General features: G+C 46.9%; 1 protein-coding gene across 1 annotated transcript; it reads right to left on the bottom strand.

The window, feature by feature from the left end:
• Window positions 1-380: 380 nt before the first annotated feature.
• LOC100824783 (probable indole-3-acetic acid-amido synthetase GH3.1) lies at window positions 381-2,896 on the bottom strand. The gene is made up of 3 exons (XM_003564316.4): window positions 2,486-2,896; window positions 1,459-2,369; window positions 381-1,282 (listed from the first exon to the last, which is right to left on the bottom strand). Exons 1-3 carry the CDS (start codon window positions 2,809-2,811, stop codon window positions 672-674), a joined length of 1,848 nt encoding a protein of 615 aa, XP_003564364.1. The 5' UTR covers window positions 2,812-2,896; the 3' UTR covers window positions 381-671.
• Window positions 2,897-16,640: the final 13,744 nt, after the last annotated feature.

The raw sequence follows: 16,640 nt of genomic DNA, 5'->3' as shown, positions 1-16,640 counted from the left end.
CAATAATGAACCTAGAATTAGGACAAATGATATCTTTAAAACAATGTATAAGATGGTTGTTCATTATACTTGGGGGGTAAATATTTACTTCAAACATGTAAAACTTTTTTTTTGAGGTATCAAGATTATGACAATCTTGTATGTACTCAACTCAAAAGAGATATAATCTTGGCTCCATTATCATATATATTGAGTTAAATACAAACCAGTTGTCTCAAAAACTCAAGTCGGAGGAAAAAGATGGAGGAATAACATATTTGATATAAGATGGAAAAATCAATTCATGTGATGATCTCTATATCCTGAAAACTCAACAGTACTATGTTTGACGATTCTTTAGTTAGCATGCATTAGCTGTTTAGAAATATGAGTCCTTTCTCTCACAGAGAAGTCCATTCATTCCGACCGGCCGTATGCATGGGTAACTTTGGGACGCAGCTACTTTATAGGGACTGATTTAATAGACGTAATTGACATGTAGTTCTACATAGAAGACACGGTCCAGAAAGAGAAAATTACAAAAAACAAAAGGAAACATACCTAGGTACGTACCTAAGTCATAATTTCATAACTACTCCTCACTGCCTCAGAAAGTTCAAATAAGGAATACCATCACCCCACCTACAGCAACACAGATCATGCGTTGCACACCTCATCAGCTAGCTAGCTAGCTAGGCGCCTGATCCGTTGCTCGCCAGCTCGTTGGAGTTGTTCCATTGCTTGTTCCCGGGGCTCCACTTGGGGCACTTGGGGCTGAAGTACTTGGCCTGAACCCGGTCGTCGAGCAGCTCGACGACCGGACCGGGGCGCACGCACCGTGGCGCCTTGTACTGGTTGATGGACGCGCCGCGGCTGAGCGCGTAGTCCATGAGCTTGTCGAAGGTGCCTTCCGAGACGACGCGTATCTCCAGGGGGCCGATGGACCTGTCGGAGGCGCGGCCCTGCCGGTACACGCTGTTGAGCGCCTCCTCCACGGACAGGCAGCACTCCTCGAACACGGAGGCCGGCACCGCCGTGCTGCCGGCGCGGAGCTCCCAGAAGAGCACGTAATGGCCCGGGATGGCGGCCGTGTCCGCGTAGCTGGTGTACTCCACCAGCGTCGCACCGAATGGCGCCAGGTGCTGCACCGCGCTGCTCACCGCCGTGTGCAGCTCCGTCTCGTCCGTCTTGTCCGAGTCGATGCTCAGCGCCACGTTCTGCCGCCGCACGAAGCTGAACATTGGCGCCTCGTTCTTGAACCCTGCCACCCTCAGCACGTCGCCCACGCGGTACCGGCACAAACCTGTCCAAAATCACACACACGCAAATATGTATGGATCGAACGGTGTTAGTAAAAACGGAATCCACAAGAGAGAGGGAAGATCGATCATCGAAGCTATGTTAATTGTATGTTGGCTGAATTGCTGAACCATATATATATATATATATATATATATATATATATATATATATATATACCTGAGAAGGTGGTTACGACGAGCTCGTAGTAGTGACCGAGTTTCACATCGACGAGATCGACGAGGTCCTGGTGGCTCGGCTTGGCATTGGTGTTGCTGCCGCGATGGACGGGGAGGAACTCGAAGTAGCACATGGTGGGGATGAGAGTGTAGGCGACGTCGCTGGGCTTGCACATGGGGTTCAGGTTGAGGCCGAAGTAGCACTCGGAAGAGGCGTACATGGTGCAGGTGAGAGGCAGGCCGCCGCCGTAGAACTCCAGCGTCGGGATGTACTGCGACATGGCGCCGGTCACGATCACGTCGATGTACTTGGTGCGCGGCCACAGGCGCCGGACGATGCCCTCCCACGACGGCTTCAGGCACTCGGCCTCGATCTCGTCGGCCAGGGCCGGCCGGTTCGCGGCGCCGCGGAGAATTCTCCCGACCGCGTCGCGCACCGGGCGGTCGGTGATCTCCGGGTCGAGCTCGCCCGTGCGGATGTCGTGGCACAGGCGCGGCCAGTGCTTCTCGAGGAAGCGGATGGCGCGGAGGAGGCCGGAGGCGAAGACCGCGCCCACGCGCAGCACGTCGGTGCGGTGCACCAGGCCGCACAGCAGCTGGGCGTACATGCTCTGGTACGAGTCCACGCACAGGATGGCCTCGTTGGGGCTCGTGTACGCCGTGTAAGGGTCGTGCGGCCGGTCCAGGAACTGTCGGCTCCTGTAGTAGCTCGTTAGCACCGGCCGCGCCGCCAGCCCGCCCGGGGTGCGCGACTCCGCCTTCACGAACAGCAGGTACATGGCCTTGCCTTTGTCGAGCCCGGGCACCGACTGACTCATCACCGGCATCAGCAGACTGTACAGCAGCGACCGCCTGTCAAGCTCGTCCGCGATGGTCGGCATCAGCTTCCTCTCCCCTCCTGACGTGCCCGAGCTGGTGCAAATTAACAAAATCCCATTGCGATAGTGATCAATATACATATAATCCATGCATGTCGATCCGATACATTTTGCACATGTCCATGTGTACCACTGTGTGATGATGTATACCTTGTGAGGAACTCGGAGATGGGCTTGCCGGAGAGGATAGGCGAGGTGTCACCGTTGGCGATCCGGAGTATGTCTGGCTGGAGGTCCTCGTAGGTGACGAGCGGGACACAGCGGCGGAAGGAGTCTACGGCATCCAGGGAGCAGGAGACGCCGTACCGGCGCAGGTACTCTGCCGGCGCGTTCTGCGCCAGGATCTCGGCGAGGACGCGCCGCTGGACCTTCCCCGCGTTCGCCGTCACGTGCTCGATGAACTCGAGCGCCTCGCGGTGCGCCCCGGGGGCATAGCCGCTGGCGGGAGCTGGCTGGGCGCTCGGTGCTTCCGGCATGGCACTGCACCGTGGACAGGGCGTGTGTGTTTGGTGTTCGTTAGGAGGTGGTAGCAGTAGTCGGCAGTTAACCAAGCTCCTAGGCAGGGCGTGTTTTGTGTGAGCAAGAAGTACGAGTGGCAGGAGTTATATAGAGAGAGGGTGGGCGACGGGGAGTGTGCTTTACTGGGTCACTTTCACAATGCCATCTGGGCCCAGGGTTTATCTTACTGGTTCGAAAATAATAATCCGATGGGGGCTGGTTACCAGGCTACGAAAATTTTAAGGCCAAACTTTTCTACGTCTCAAAAAACATCAAAAAAAGGGGCAAACTTTTCTATTTTGATGAAGCGAAGTTTGACGAAAATACATTATTGTTGAAGTTGCATAAACCTTTCCAATTCAGTTTTTTCGTGGTGTTTACTTGCTGACCAAAATTAATCCTACACAAAGTTCGTTCATCTAAGCTAAATAATCTCCACCGTTAATTATATTGTGAGTCTCGATTATAATGGTCGGACCTAAAAATAGAAAAATAAAAAATAATCACGTAAAATTTTAGTCTCAAATTGTCATTTATTATCATGCAAAACAAGTATTCTTGGTGGGAAAGGTAACAGGAAAAATCTAAAAGTTAAGATTGACTAACCTATAATATTAAGGGTAGAATGTTTTGCTTTTCTACAAGATTTTATAGCATGTGTATCTTTCTATGATTAACCCATCATGTGCCTTTAATATATAAAAATATAATAGATGGCGATATAATAGATGTATCGACTTAGGCAGCTGGATCTAGTGAAGCAAAGATATACATACCAATGTGGTTTTGCATGTATGCTCTCTTAGTAGGGCACTAGTTAGCTGCGCATAAAAACTTGCAATGTATATTCTAACATATGTCCTACAATCTTCTGTCATAATTGCGGAGCCATTCTCGTACTCATGGTGCAAATGTTTAAGATATCAGTTAATACTTTATGATCAGGCCAGGTAGTATTTTTAGGTCTTTTGAAAGATTAGTTGTGTTTTATTTACAGTAAATTAATTACATAGAGATAGAAAACTACAGTTTCAAATGTTTAACGAAAAACACAACTTCAAGACTAATGAGAATCACAGAATTTAATTGAAGAAAGTCAAAGTTGTGTATGATAGGTGGGGCCTTGCAGGATTTAATGGGAAACTTGTGTTTGAATGTTTTTTATGTTTATCATTAATCTTGAGAGAGTGGATCTGTAGCCAACAATATCTGAACCGTCCAATTTACAAATAGACACCATCCTTTACACTCTCATCTAAATTGTTCATCCTGAATCTTAAAGCATAAGACAGATCTGACGACCGAGCAAACGACTAATTTCTAACTAAAAATCATACGACTTAGACATAACAAAACATTAATCTTGAATTCATGGTCATTGGGGAACAAATGTATATATAGATACCTCGGGAACAGAATGTATGTATACAATCAAATCAATTGCAAGTCCGGACAGTACAATATATTCACTTAAAGAGTCTTCAAAGTTCGCACTGCAGAACTAGTTGTAAAACCTGATCGATGCTTATTCATTTTATCTCATTGTGCGTGCTTAGCTAGTGCTGGGGGTCCACCTGGGGAACCTGCATGCATGTGGTATGTGGCCATGTGAGACACTGAACTCATAAATATATATACACTACGTTTGGCGCCCTAGCTTAATTATCTTGCATAGCTAGGCAAGATCAAACTATCTAGCTAGCTAGTAGCTCATATATGAGCATAGCTAATAATGGTATAAGCAAGCAAGTTACTTGCTTAGGAGCGGACAAAGCACGACCTGTACGTGTGCAGTCAGAGGGCCGGGGTGCTATATATACATTGCTTTCTTACGTTTTGGCGATCTACTCCCTTCGCGAGGCAAGTTATTAGCCATCTTGATTCGCTAAACACTGGAGATAATCTGTACCCAATTTTCCTTCCAAAAAAAAAATATGTACCCAATTATGTAGGGAATGTCACCGTTATACGTATCCAATCGTGTACACGTACACTTGCGTACTAAAAAAACACAAGACCGATCAGCAATTCACCGAAGCAAAATCCCGGCCAAAAGCAAGCAGAATCTTGCGTTCTTGCTTCCTCTATCGGTAACAAAAAGAGTTCCGGAAGTTTTCTATTGGATTCGGCATACCACTTGGCATTACATGGGGATCTGAACCTCTTGGCCCAAGAAATAGCGTACTTGAGCTCAGGGAAGCACGAATCAGCAGCGAGCTAGCTTAGCTACGGAGGGGGGGCGCGCGCGCAAGAGCACGTAAAAGCGACTCGATTGAAGCGCGGCCGACACGGCGCGTGGGCGAGTGTTGCTTCTCATGGCGTACGTGCCGCTGGAAAGGCAGGCAGTTGCATCGCTTCCCGGCGACGATCACCCCCTCGATCTCCAACGACGACCTGGCTGCCAACAGCTCAAGTCAAGAAGCGCTTATTCACCCATCGATAGGGCGCTAGCTGCCACGTGATCTCCGATCTTTTAGTCCACTCTTTGCCATCAGTTATTGATTACTGTACTTCCAGAAAAAGATCTTGATTACTGAGACCATATCGGCCGGGGCGAGTCGGCAATCGATCATCGGGATCATGAAGATCGACCAGAGAATTCCCGTGCACATCGCCGTCCAAAGATACGCCCGGAGATAGCGGGAGCAAACACAGAGCGGGCAAGGACCAAGAACAAAGATATCGTTGTTTTGGACACCTGCATGCATGTCGCCACTCTTCAGTACGCCACTCGCCATCGCCAGTCGCCACACACCACGTACTGAATCTGAATGTCTTAACAGTAAACCGCAGAAAACGATTGGTCCGATCGAGACAGTAGTGTTTACGTGTATACGCCTGCAGTAATTAATATCAATGGTCCAGGTCGTACGTTGTGCGTACGTAGTGGAGATCAGATCAGTTTGAGATGTACTATGTGCGATTAGCTAGAGATCAACAAACGTATCGCTCATAGGCCGGCCGGAACATGCGCCTGTCTAAACTCTATTGAGCGCCTGACAACTACGCGTAACTGCATCTGATCCAAGGACCTCCCCCCCGGCCGTGCCATAAATTGGCGAGGTAGAGCCTGCCTGCATTTGAGTGCCAAGTCTTTGCTATAGCTCGACGACCGCTGCGCTAGCTAGCTGCTCGCCTCTCTCCCACTGAAGCAATCAAATGCGGGCGGTTAGACAACAGTACCATGTCGCTACGCCTTGCTGCTTCGGGTGAAGGCACCTCATGTGCCTCTGTCCATCGGGGAGAAAAGCCATGTGGATTCTACTCTCGATCTTGTACGGGGTGGGTAGGCGTTTGTCATTCGGAGTAGGGCTAGTTATACTGCAAAGCCAGACCTTATCATGGTGGTGTTGGGCCTGAATGGAGAAAGAACAGGGCACGGGATCAGAAGGGCAAAACAAGCCATGCAAGCTCAGGAAGAAAAGAGGTGTCTTGCCGGTCAAGGTCGTCTTGAAAGTCACAGCTCCCACGACTCTCCAATCTCCATAGCTAGGGATATGCTTGCGGCTTCTGGGATTTGCAATGCAGATGGATAGCCAAACAAACTTTGGCAGTTTCGAAACATCTTCAGTTAGTTTGCCTTACGGACAGGAAGTACAATATGGCCCGTCATGCAAAGTGATGATTGGACACATAAACTTTTGTGGCTAATGAATCTGCTATCACTGCCTCAGCGGTACTTGCTCCGGTAGTTTAGGGCGAATTTATCCATGATTTATCTTGCCGCACAAAATGGTGGGTTATGACAGTGCTAATGTGGTTCAAGCACATACAGATTTTCGTGAACACACGAGGGAGATCGAATCACATACAGTATAGTATACTACTATAAAACAGCAAGCACTAGCTAGTGTGGTGCAGTACCGGTGCGTGCCTGCAATCATGAGACAGAGGGCCACGGATAATTAATCCACACATACACATATCGATGGTAGCGTCTAGAAATTACAACGGCGCGAATCATTGCATATTCCTTTTGCGCCCTATAATTGAGAGGAAACACGAGATGGATTTGGACCCATTATTGAAGGCACCAGCTAGCAACACTCCCTGGCAGGAGCCACCACCTTTATTGAGACCTTTCTGAACCTGCTAAACTGATGGATCAGATCAGATGATCGATATGCACGGTGACACACACAAATCTGACAGGAACCCGAGATTTTGGCTCATCCTGTTCGAGAGGACCTGTGGCATTAGATGGCATTTTCTGCATAAGGACGAGCCATCCGGGTTACTTTTTGAAACGACGCTCTGTCCTTCGGCTCCCGTGTTACAGTGACATCTTGATTAAACTGGGCAGATAAGAAATTCTTACCGTCAAGCTTTTGTTTTCTGAATGTGAACGAACTGCATGTAAGTTCGTTTTTCTCCTTTAGGGAGGTTAGTTTCCAAGTTTTGCTGTCAGCAATCCTATGAGTGACGAGAATGGTACTGTTCATGTTGCTCCAGAGTGTTAAATATATAAGTGAATTACTCACCTCAATCCATTACGGCTCGTTTGGCACCCCTCATTTCATTTCATTTGGTCCAAATGAAATGAAATCTAATTTTTGGTAAAATTTCATTTGGTTGAATTTGAATTCCGGATTCAAAAATCATGTTTGTCTATCACATGGATTTGTAGAGTTAGAGACAATTCCAAAAAAATGATGGCTTGTAGAGAGGAATTGAGATTAGTTGTATTGTGATTATATGGAATTGCAAATTGAATTCATGTAGTCAATTCCGTGCCAACCAAACAAGTTAGTTTCTAGAATTCAAAATGAATTCCACAATTCTAGTCTCAAATAATGGGTGCCAAACAATCTGTTAGTTCGGATGTTTGGGTCAATTAGTGGGTGCATGCAACTTTGTACCAGACTCCCTCGGTTCCTAAATACAATAAGTTTTATCTTTGTTGTAAATCAAACTTCTTCAAGTTCGATCAATTTTATATAAAATTATACTAATATTTACAATATCAAATTAATATACTATGAAAATAATATAATAATATGTTTAATAAAACAAAATTAGAGTTCTAGATATTGGTAGATTTTTTTATAGACATGCTCAAATTTGAAGAAATTTAACTTAGAACGAGTTGCGCGCCGCGGCCTTTCCAGCCCATGGCCACCTCTCCCTCCTGACAGAGCGCCGCCGGCCCGCTGTCTTCTCTCTTCGCGTAGTCCAGCAGGCCGCCGCCGCCGCCCATGAACAGCCGCTTAGCCCTCACCCCGTGTGGCGCCGCCTCCGCCCTCCACCCAGCCCGCGCCGGCGCCTCCTAGACCTCGCCCCGGCGTGCGCCGCCGCCGCCCTCCACCCACGCCGGCCTCGCGCTCCTCCAGCGCCCTGCGGCTGCCGTCCACACAGCCCGCGCCGCCCCATTCTGCCCTCGCCGTCCTCGCCCCCAGCCGTCGACGCAGCGGGAGGTGGCCTCCGGCGGCGGCGGAAGCTCCTGCGAACAGGACAGAGAGGGGGTGTCGTTCGGCGTGTGTGGGGGATTACATCTTTGCCCCTTACTTCTAAATACTCCATCCTACTACTCCTCACACCTCAATTGCAGTATCAAGTAGTACTAATAAATCTTAGCCTTTGGATCTAAAAAACGGATGGCCCAAATTAATTTCGGGGTACCATAGAAGAGCTCTTTTATATTTAGGAACAGAGGTAGTAGACGGGAGCGGCTCGTCAACTCATGACAAATGAACTCCTTTCTCGCCACATCTATATCGAGGTGATTGTCGTTCATGCCAGAGTTAACTTAGTCTAAGAAGTGGTCTTAGCGAATTTATCAAGATTTTTTTCCTTACAGAATTTTCCAAAACTTTTAGGTAATTTTGTTGATTTCAGTTTTGAGTTCAGAATTCATATGGACCCACATTCATTAATTTTAGCACATCCTGGCACCATTTTGCACTACGTTAGCACTGTAATTGTATATAGGGATTCAGCTCCCTTGGAAGAAACATGTAACCTGAAGCCATGGAGAAGTACATATCGAGTATTATTTTCTGGAGTAGTTGCTTGGTTCCAATCCTTCCATACACTCCTTTATCTGAGCGTACGGTCCGGGATTGTGCATGAGTACGTGTGCTCGTGCTTCCATGTGCACGACCACCCCGGGAGGTTCCGATTGGAGGATCCATGAGATCAGAGACTTTTGATTTTGGCCGTCGAAAGCCGCACAAGCAGGAGTTGACTATACGATTATGACCACTTTGGAAGGTTAGCACTACTAGCTACCGTTAAATATTTCTCCACTGGCGTCTAGTTTTGCGTTTCTCCTACACAATCTTGCCACTTTTGCGATGTTTGTACGAATAACAATATTTCTAGTTTTGCGTTTCTCCTACACTATATTGCCCCTCGTTTTCTTGAGAAGTTTCGCCTGCAATTGCAGTGTCATGTAGAATAAACAAACTGTACGTTTGGAGTTAAGCATTGGGAATTTGTCCCAATTTTGGTTGTAGATGAATCTAGTAGTAACAAGCTTGAATTGTTAATATATGCTTCACTTCTTGAAGATTCGGAAAATTTCGATCGGAGTTAGGACGATCATCTGTCAGTCTTGAAAGATCGCGCCTGACTGAACTTCTGGTTTCTGAGTATTAAGAAATCAGTACTACTGCATTTTCTTTGTTCTAGACAACAACGTGCCTCTTCAACGTCGTCGTCGTCAGCCCCAGTCCAACCACCGGCAGCAGCAGTGCAGCACCATCATTGCGGGGGGCCCCTCTTTAGCCGCTGATCGGAAACGTGATACAGCGCCGCGCGGCACTGAGACCATTTGTCAGAGAGGCTGGGGACTTCTTTTATGCCTGGAATACGGAATCAAAAGTGGTAGTCAAACACGAGGACCGACCCTACGGTGGATACAATCACGGCCATGCGGCGATGTCGTATACTATCTTAAAAGGAAAAGGGTTGCCTTCAGCTCGATCAGCGAATTCTCTCTCAGCAGCAATGCCGTCAACCCTGTCGTGTGAGCTAGCACATCTGATTGCCATGGTGGCGCTAGCTGCCTTCGCTTAGCTACAGTAGTAGTAGTACACCCCTACTGATTGGGAGCAACTGAGAATTAAGTGCAGGAGCAGATATGTATTCCTATGCGCAATAATACTATTTGAGGGTGTGGTTACGTTACTTGTTCCCTGACAGAAATCTGCACTTTGACGAAATGCTTCTTTCTCATGTTGCATCCAAATTGATGGCACATGCACGGGGACGATGGAACCAGCTCAGCGACCATGATGGGATCTTTCTTCTTGTTTCTTTTTCTTTTTTCCCGATAGGTTCTTGGCGGTTGTCTCGCTGTTCGTCCTCGCAAGGTATGGTCGTGTTCTGTGCACCGGTTTGTTAGTGCAGAGACGTATGATCTGGTTATGTATACCCTCTTCATACTTCTGAGTTCTGAACCAGGCACATTAATTCATCCAACACCCGTGTTTTTTTGGCATTAGCAGTAAGCATTGAATTTCTCCATGCATCCTGCTGTGTCTCAGAGATCTGAATGCTCTGGAAGTCAGATGCCTGTCAAAAAAGACCAGGTCGCCACCACCGTATTTCCAAGCTGTTCGGAGTCCACCTTTCTATCGCATTGGAATCTCGCAAAAAACTCGGGCGTGCTTTTAGACAAGACAGTACGGCCCTGCAGACTACAGTTACGGGACCCCGGTCGGCCGGGTAGGGTAGCGCCTGATCCAAGAACGCATGCGTGCTCTGCTACCCCATGACAAACGACGTGATTAGTGTTGACTACGTGGACTCAGCAGAGCATCGAAAGCCAAATCATAACGATCTTTCTAAAAAAATAAAATTGCGGGGATAATGCTGATATGATCTGGAGTGGGATCCCACCGTCGCACTGAAAACGAAGGCACGGGAGCTACTACCGCTGGAAGAAAATTAAATCCAGGCCAGAAAGAAGATTAATTCAGCGATCTGGTATCCCCCGGGCTGGTTCCATACATAAGTAAGCAGACAAAACATCCGGTCGCACACTTCGCATGCAGGATCCGTCAGTGTCATGCACCACCGCGTAACAAAACAAAACAAAACAAGCACCGTGCTCTCAAGTACACGCAGCACACGACAGCAGGTAGCACTGCAACGCTACAGAAAGCAGCAGGGCTCGGCCCGTCGCCGGCCAACTGCTGTGTCACGACGGTCGGTCACAGTCCCCTCGCGCGGGCCGGGCCGCGATCGACGCGCCGACCGATAGCCAACGCCGACCGAACGACGCTGCGGTCCATCGCCAGTACTCTCAAGCCTACAAGAAGAATGTTGTACGAGTAGTACTAGTTAAACGCACGCCCACCGGCCGTTTCCTTGTGATCGCTCGAGCCGAACGGGTGCCGCCGTGCCGCGCATAGTCGGGGATGTCGGACCGGACGACGTGCACACGCCCGCGCGCCGCGATCACAGGCTTTTTTGGATCGCTCGGTTCGGTCGTGGCGATGGGGACGGCAGGCCGGCCAGGCTCTGCATGCTTTCGTCGTGTCGCGTCGCGCTAAACACCAATGCTGGAGCACTAGTGGCCTTTTGACGCGAGGACCACGGCCACGAGGGCGACCCCGCACGCACGTACGTTTCGTCGGCGTCGCGGTGCATGGCCGTGTGCGTGTGTCCGGCCGGGCCGTCTGCCGACAGGGGTCGGCGTCGTGTGGGGGCGCGGCCGAGGCCGGGCGCCATCTGATGGAGAAAAGGCAGCGTATTCCCCTGCTTTGGTGCGTGCAGTGTGCATGCACCGGCCGGTCGATCGAAACCACGTACGGTTGCGTTATGCGCGTGTCGTGGGGATTTCGGGCCATCTACCGACAGAGCTTTGCTACGGTGGGCACGCGACCACCGGCTTCTTACGATGCTGCCGCGAGCTAGGGCCGAATTGTCTCAACTTTTCCATTAATTGCCCGGTTTTTGGTCCAAATGCGCCTGCATATGTATCTTCATTTCATCCGTCCCTGGGAATGTATCATGCATGTACGCGCATATATATTTGGTTTCGGTGCAGCAGTACGTGTGGATCACCAGTAATGCCCAGGCCGCAATGCGTAGATTGTGCAAGACTTTTCATATCGAACCGAGTAGTCAATGCATGCCACTAATTGGACACTTCGAAAGCTGAAACAGCTCGACTGTACCCTGGTAAAACCGGCATTGAGCAACATATACCACCACTAGCTCGCTGTTGGGCTTAGGACATATCAAGAAAAGGCTTACCTATATACAGGCCGGATCGCTACATACAGTTACTACCAAGGTGGTATAAGCTTTTTGACTTTGTTGTACATCTAGTACTGCTAGTACGTGGTAATCGAAATATCTACAATCCAATCGAATATCGTTTTATATATCCTCTTTTCTCAGTAACATCTATTGATTTATTCGGTGAGTACTGATCGATTGACTCCTAAACTATTGGTAACCAGTGATTTTCTAGGCCAGTAGTGCAGTAGCAAATTAGCTCCAAGAGACCAAGACTCTGATGCCCGGACTCAGATTCAGATAAACATGGCATCGAAATATTCATGGAAAACGAAACTATTAAGTATGGCGCGCAGGAAGATTCCCTTGTGGTGTGTGTGGACTGTGGGCAAGAAGCATTGGTGCAGCCAGCCAGCTATTGCCGCGGTACCTTGGCCACACGTCGAAATATCACACGGTGCAAAGGTATGCTCTGCATATGCCTGCCGGCTGGGCGCGCGCGATGGCATCTTGACTTTATCCCGGACAGTGGGTGTGCTTCCTTCAAGTCATGGTCATGACATGCATGCACGAGCAAAAGGGTGGTGCGTACTTAAAGCTGTGTCGGGGTGATCTGACAACTCAGGATTGGTCTAATGTAGGCTTTGGACCATAGTATGTGGAGTCGAATAGAACACATGACACAAGCCGGCCCTCGTTTCATTTTTATTTTTATAGTTATAAACTCGATATTTATAATATAATGTGCGAACCCAAAATCGGGAATGTTGGGCCTGGTGTGTCTAGCTAATGTACGCATGCATGGCCCTATCCTATCTCTGCATTGCTGGTGTGAATAGCCTCGAGAAAGCAGGGCGATCAAAGAAAATTCACGCTAAATTCCTAGTGCTCAAGAAACAGAGAATTTTTCCCTAAAAAAACAGAGAAGTAAGAATACAGTTTTTTGGCACCCGAGCTCCAGTAGACACTATAGTTCAAACATAATGAAAATCACATTTTTGAAGTTTCAAAAAAATCTGATTTTTTTTCTAGTGTAAGTATAGATGTATACTACATATCTGTAAATTTCGTCAAAAGATACATTAATTTGTGGTCTGTGTAAAAATAACAAATCTGGGGATGTCACTACTTCAGTTTCTAAATATAAAAAGTTCTAGATTTGGCTAGAGTCAACTTCTTTAATTTGACAAACTTTATAAAAAAATCATCAACATAGAACTTCAAATTAGTTTTATTAAATCTGTGACATGTATATTTTCATAGTATACTTATTTGATATTGTAGATCTTACTTGACTTTTTTACAAATTTGGTCAAACTCGACGTCGTGGTACGAGGCACCATACTTTTTTTTAAAAAAAAGAGTGAAAGTTTCAAAAACTAGTTTCCTCGTGAATAACGTAGTGTATAAATTAGAAATAAAATTATGAGAAAACAATACAACCAAAAGAAGATCACGTGTTCTGTGTCCAACGTCTGCCACTGACATATTCAGTCCCAAATTAAAAACGGACAATATATACGCCACCATCAACAAAAAGGAAGCACAAAAGGTGGCATGCGTATAAAGGGCAGGTCCTTTTAGAGAGATCACCTCTGCGTCTGCATGCACGAGCACCAATTCACCATGCGCCCAAGCATCTCCATGTACGAGCTAGCACCGGGCCGGACCCCGGGGTGCGGTGTGCGTCGTGCGTAGCAGCACTTCAGCACAATATGGGTACACTTTACGGTCACCCGGCCGGGTCACGTCGAGAGAAGACGGACCGGAAAAGGTGTACATGCATGCGAATATGAGATATGGATATGTCTGACTTTGCCTTCCTGCCTCCCAAACAGTAGCAGATATAAAGCTACAGCCAAAAATTACGCGTAGCTTAGCTGCTGGTAGCTAGACTCGAACACCAAGGAGGATATGATATGCGAGTTAAAACAGGACATATATAGGGTGCACGTACTGCGTACGCGTGCATTGTTTCGCTTTCCCTCGCGGAGGACACGGGCTTGTGGTGGCCGCGCGTGCATGTGTCGATCGATGATCGTCGCCATCAGTCAATCACGGTTTTGTTGGTGGTTTCAGTGATCCATATTATGTGCAGCACTATCAGCGTATGCGTCCACGTTTTGGCCCGCGATAAAAAAAAAGAGAGCGGACATGCATGCAATGCAGGCGGGGTTGAGGCTTTGAGCATAGTATATCTCTCCAATCCGTTCAATTTTCTCTCTAACGCTGTGTCTCGATGAAATAAGCGCCGTATTGAAGAGTCCGTGTCTCCGATCAAGGCCGATTTAAATGGGTGACTAAACAAACCCTTGTTCTAAAAAAGGATCAAACCAAGTCTGTTTACTATCAGCAAATAATCAAATGGTGTTTTTTTACCAAAATGATGGACAATTAATATAATTTGTACCTCCTAGTTCCGGATGGACCCGTCGCAATCCACAGAAGTTTGTCGTATAAATATTTATTCATCTCCAAGAAATGTTGTTTTTTGTATTAAAAAACAATGTGAAAATAATTATGGATTGAACGCGATAAACTGATCAAATACTCCCTACGATCCATAAAAAATATCATTTATTTTGTACTATGTTAGGGGCCACATTTTTCGGTTGAACTACCAGATTCTGTGATGGATCAGCTCAGTCGTTCAAAAAAAAAATTAAGTAATGGACCAGCCCACTCTTCCCAATCAAGGACCATATAGTTGAGGCCTATCCCAGTCTAATCCTAAGCAGAACCAGGCCAGAAGCAGCCTATACCCCGCGCCGAAAGACAAGAGGAGGCCCAGAACGGAATCCCACGGGCTTTCTACCTGCCCCTCTAGTCCGATACCGTGACTTCAGGCCCATTAGAGACAGGCCCAGCTCATTTGCTCTTAGGCCTGAGCAGCCAATGTATCGATTTTCTTTTTAATTATTTTAAAAAACAAATCAAATTTTTTACGTGCGGCTCTACTGTTACAGTTCTCAGGTCAGAACATGCACATGCAGAGTACAAATGGATCCATCCCATCAATTTGCATCCAGGGTGTGCTAATAGCCTAGTACGTGAATCAATCTCTGTGTATAGCAGCTGGAGGAGCAACGAAAACATTTTTACTTGGGTACCCTTTTCATTTTGGCTGGTTTTGAAGCAAGGTGCAACGTATGTCACGGTTCAACTATATACTACACAATCCAATATTTGATTATCTTCTAATGCACACTAAATTGAAAATATAAACTTATGACAAAAAATATGTGTTGCTCAAAATTTCACATCAACTTTGGTTGGTTTGATTATAACCAAAACCGAACCGAGAAACTAACTTGTTATAACTGAAACCGAACAGTATAACCCAAAATATATAAACCCTTTAGGCCTTATTTGGTATTAGAGTTTTGGGGGTGTTTTGTAGGGTATTATCCACTACAAATTGAAAAACACTACAAACCCAAATGGTTGGTTGGAGGAAGAGTTTGGAGGGGATTATCTCTAGTTTTTCCAACAAAACACTCCATTTTTGTACCAAATTAAAACACTTCTCAAACTAGTGTTTTTTTAGAAAAACACTAGTGTTTTGGATTTTTGAGTGTTTTGGCTGAACACCCAAAACTCTCAAATACCAAACACTAGTGACTAAAAAATACATTAACACCAAACAACTCCTTACCGGAAACCGTATAAACCGAGCCGGAGCAGACACCCTGAGATATGACCTCAAGGCAGGTACCACTATCGGAGCTCAAAAGGTAAGGGAACTCTGCAAGAACAAAAACAACGTTGCGTCCAGCAGAGCAAGAAATAATGCTACTTGAATTAACATGACATTTCCGCAAAAAAGACATGACATTTCTCTATTAACTGAAGCACGCATGCATAGGATATTTGTAGTCAAACAGAACATCTTGTGCTGAATATAAACGACAAGGCTGTTTTCGTTGCAACAGATCCATTAATTGGTTAGCACATCCGGGGGAGCCAAAACGTACCAGCTTTATCAAGCAAACATCAGAAATCAACCGTACTAGGTCAATGTCCCTTCCGGGCGGGGGCAGAGCTACCTGCGCCAGTTGCCACAAGAATGCGTTCCGGACTTCGGGCATGAGTACGACATCACCTGAATGGAATAACACACGTACTTTAGTCGATAGTACGTTATTGATACGGCTGTTTGACTTGTACGTCCTTACGTTGACAAAATGCAGTCAGCATTTGCTTCATGTAGACGTTGTGCCGATAATATCAAACATGCATCTACGCGGAGCCAGCTGACGATGATCGTTGTTAAATCCGGTCGGGGAGTCGAGATGGCTACAGTTGTACCGTCAGATGCTTTGCGGTCGAAAGCTTGCTATGATGACCCAGCAGATAAACTAAACTAAGGTTCTAAACTGGCTTATAGAATGTCTAAAGACGAGTTATGACGTAAGAGAAGAAGACTGGTTTGGATTGTCCCTGTCTACCAGGACATTAACTAGCTCAGGATAGGCCGATAGGGTGCGTGCGACGTCGTACGTACAACGAGGTCCGGCGCATGACGGTAGCTGGATATATATCTTCACTAACTAATTATCTGAAATTGCTTCGAAGCGCAAGCTCCTACCCAACGACGTCGCGATCTCTGCCTATACAT

The sequence above is a fragment of the Brachypodium distachyon genome, chromosome 2 (assembly GCF_000005505.3).
Source record: "Brachypodium distachyon strain Bd21 chromosome 2, Brachypodium_distachyon_v3.0, whole genome shotgun sequence".
NCBI lineage: Eukaryota > Viridiplantae > Streptophyta > Magnoliopsida > Poales > Poaceae > Brachypodium > Brachypodium distachyon.
The sequence above is the reverse complement of the archived record's forward strand: the minus strand, read 5'-3'. Positions and strand labels throughout refer to the sequence as shown.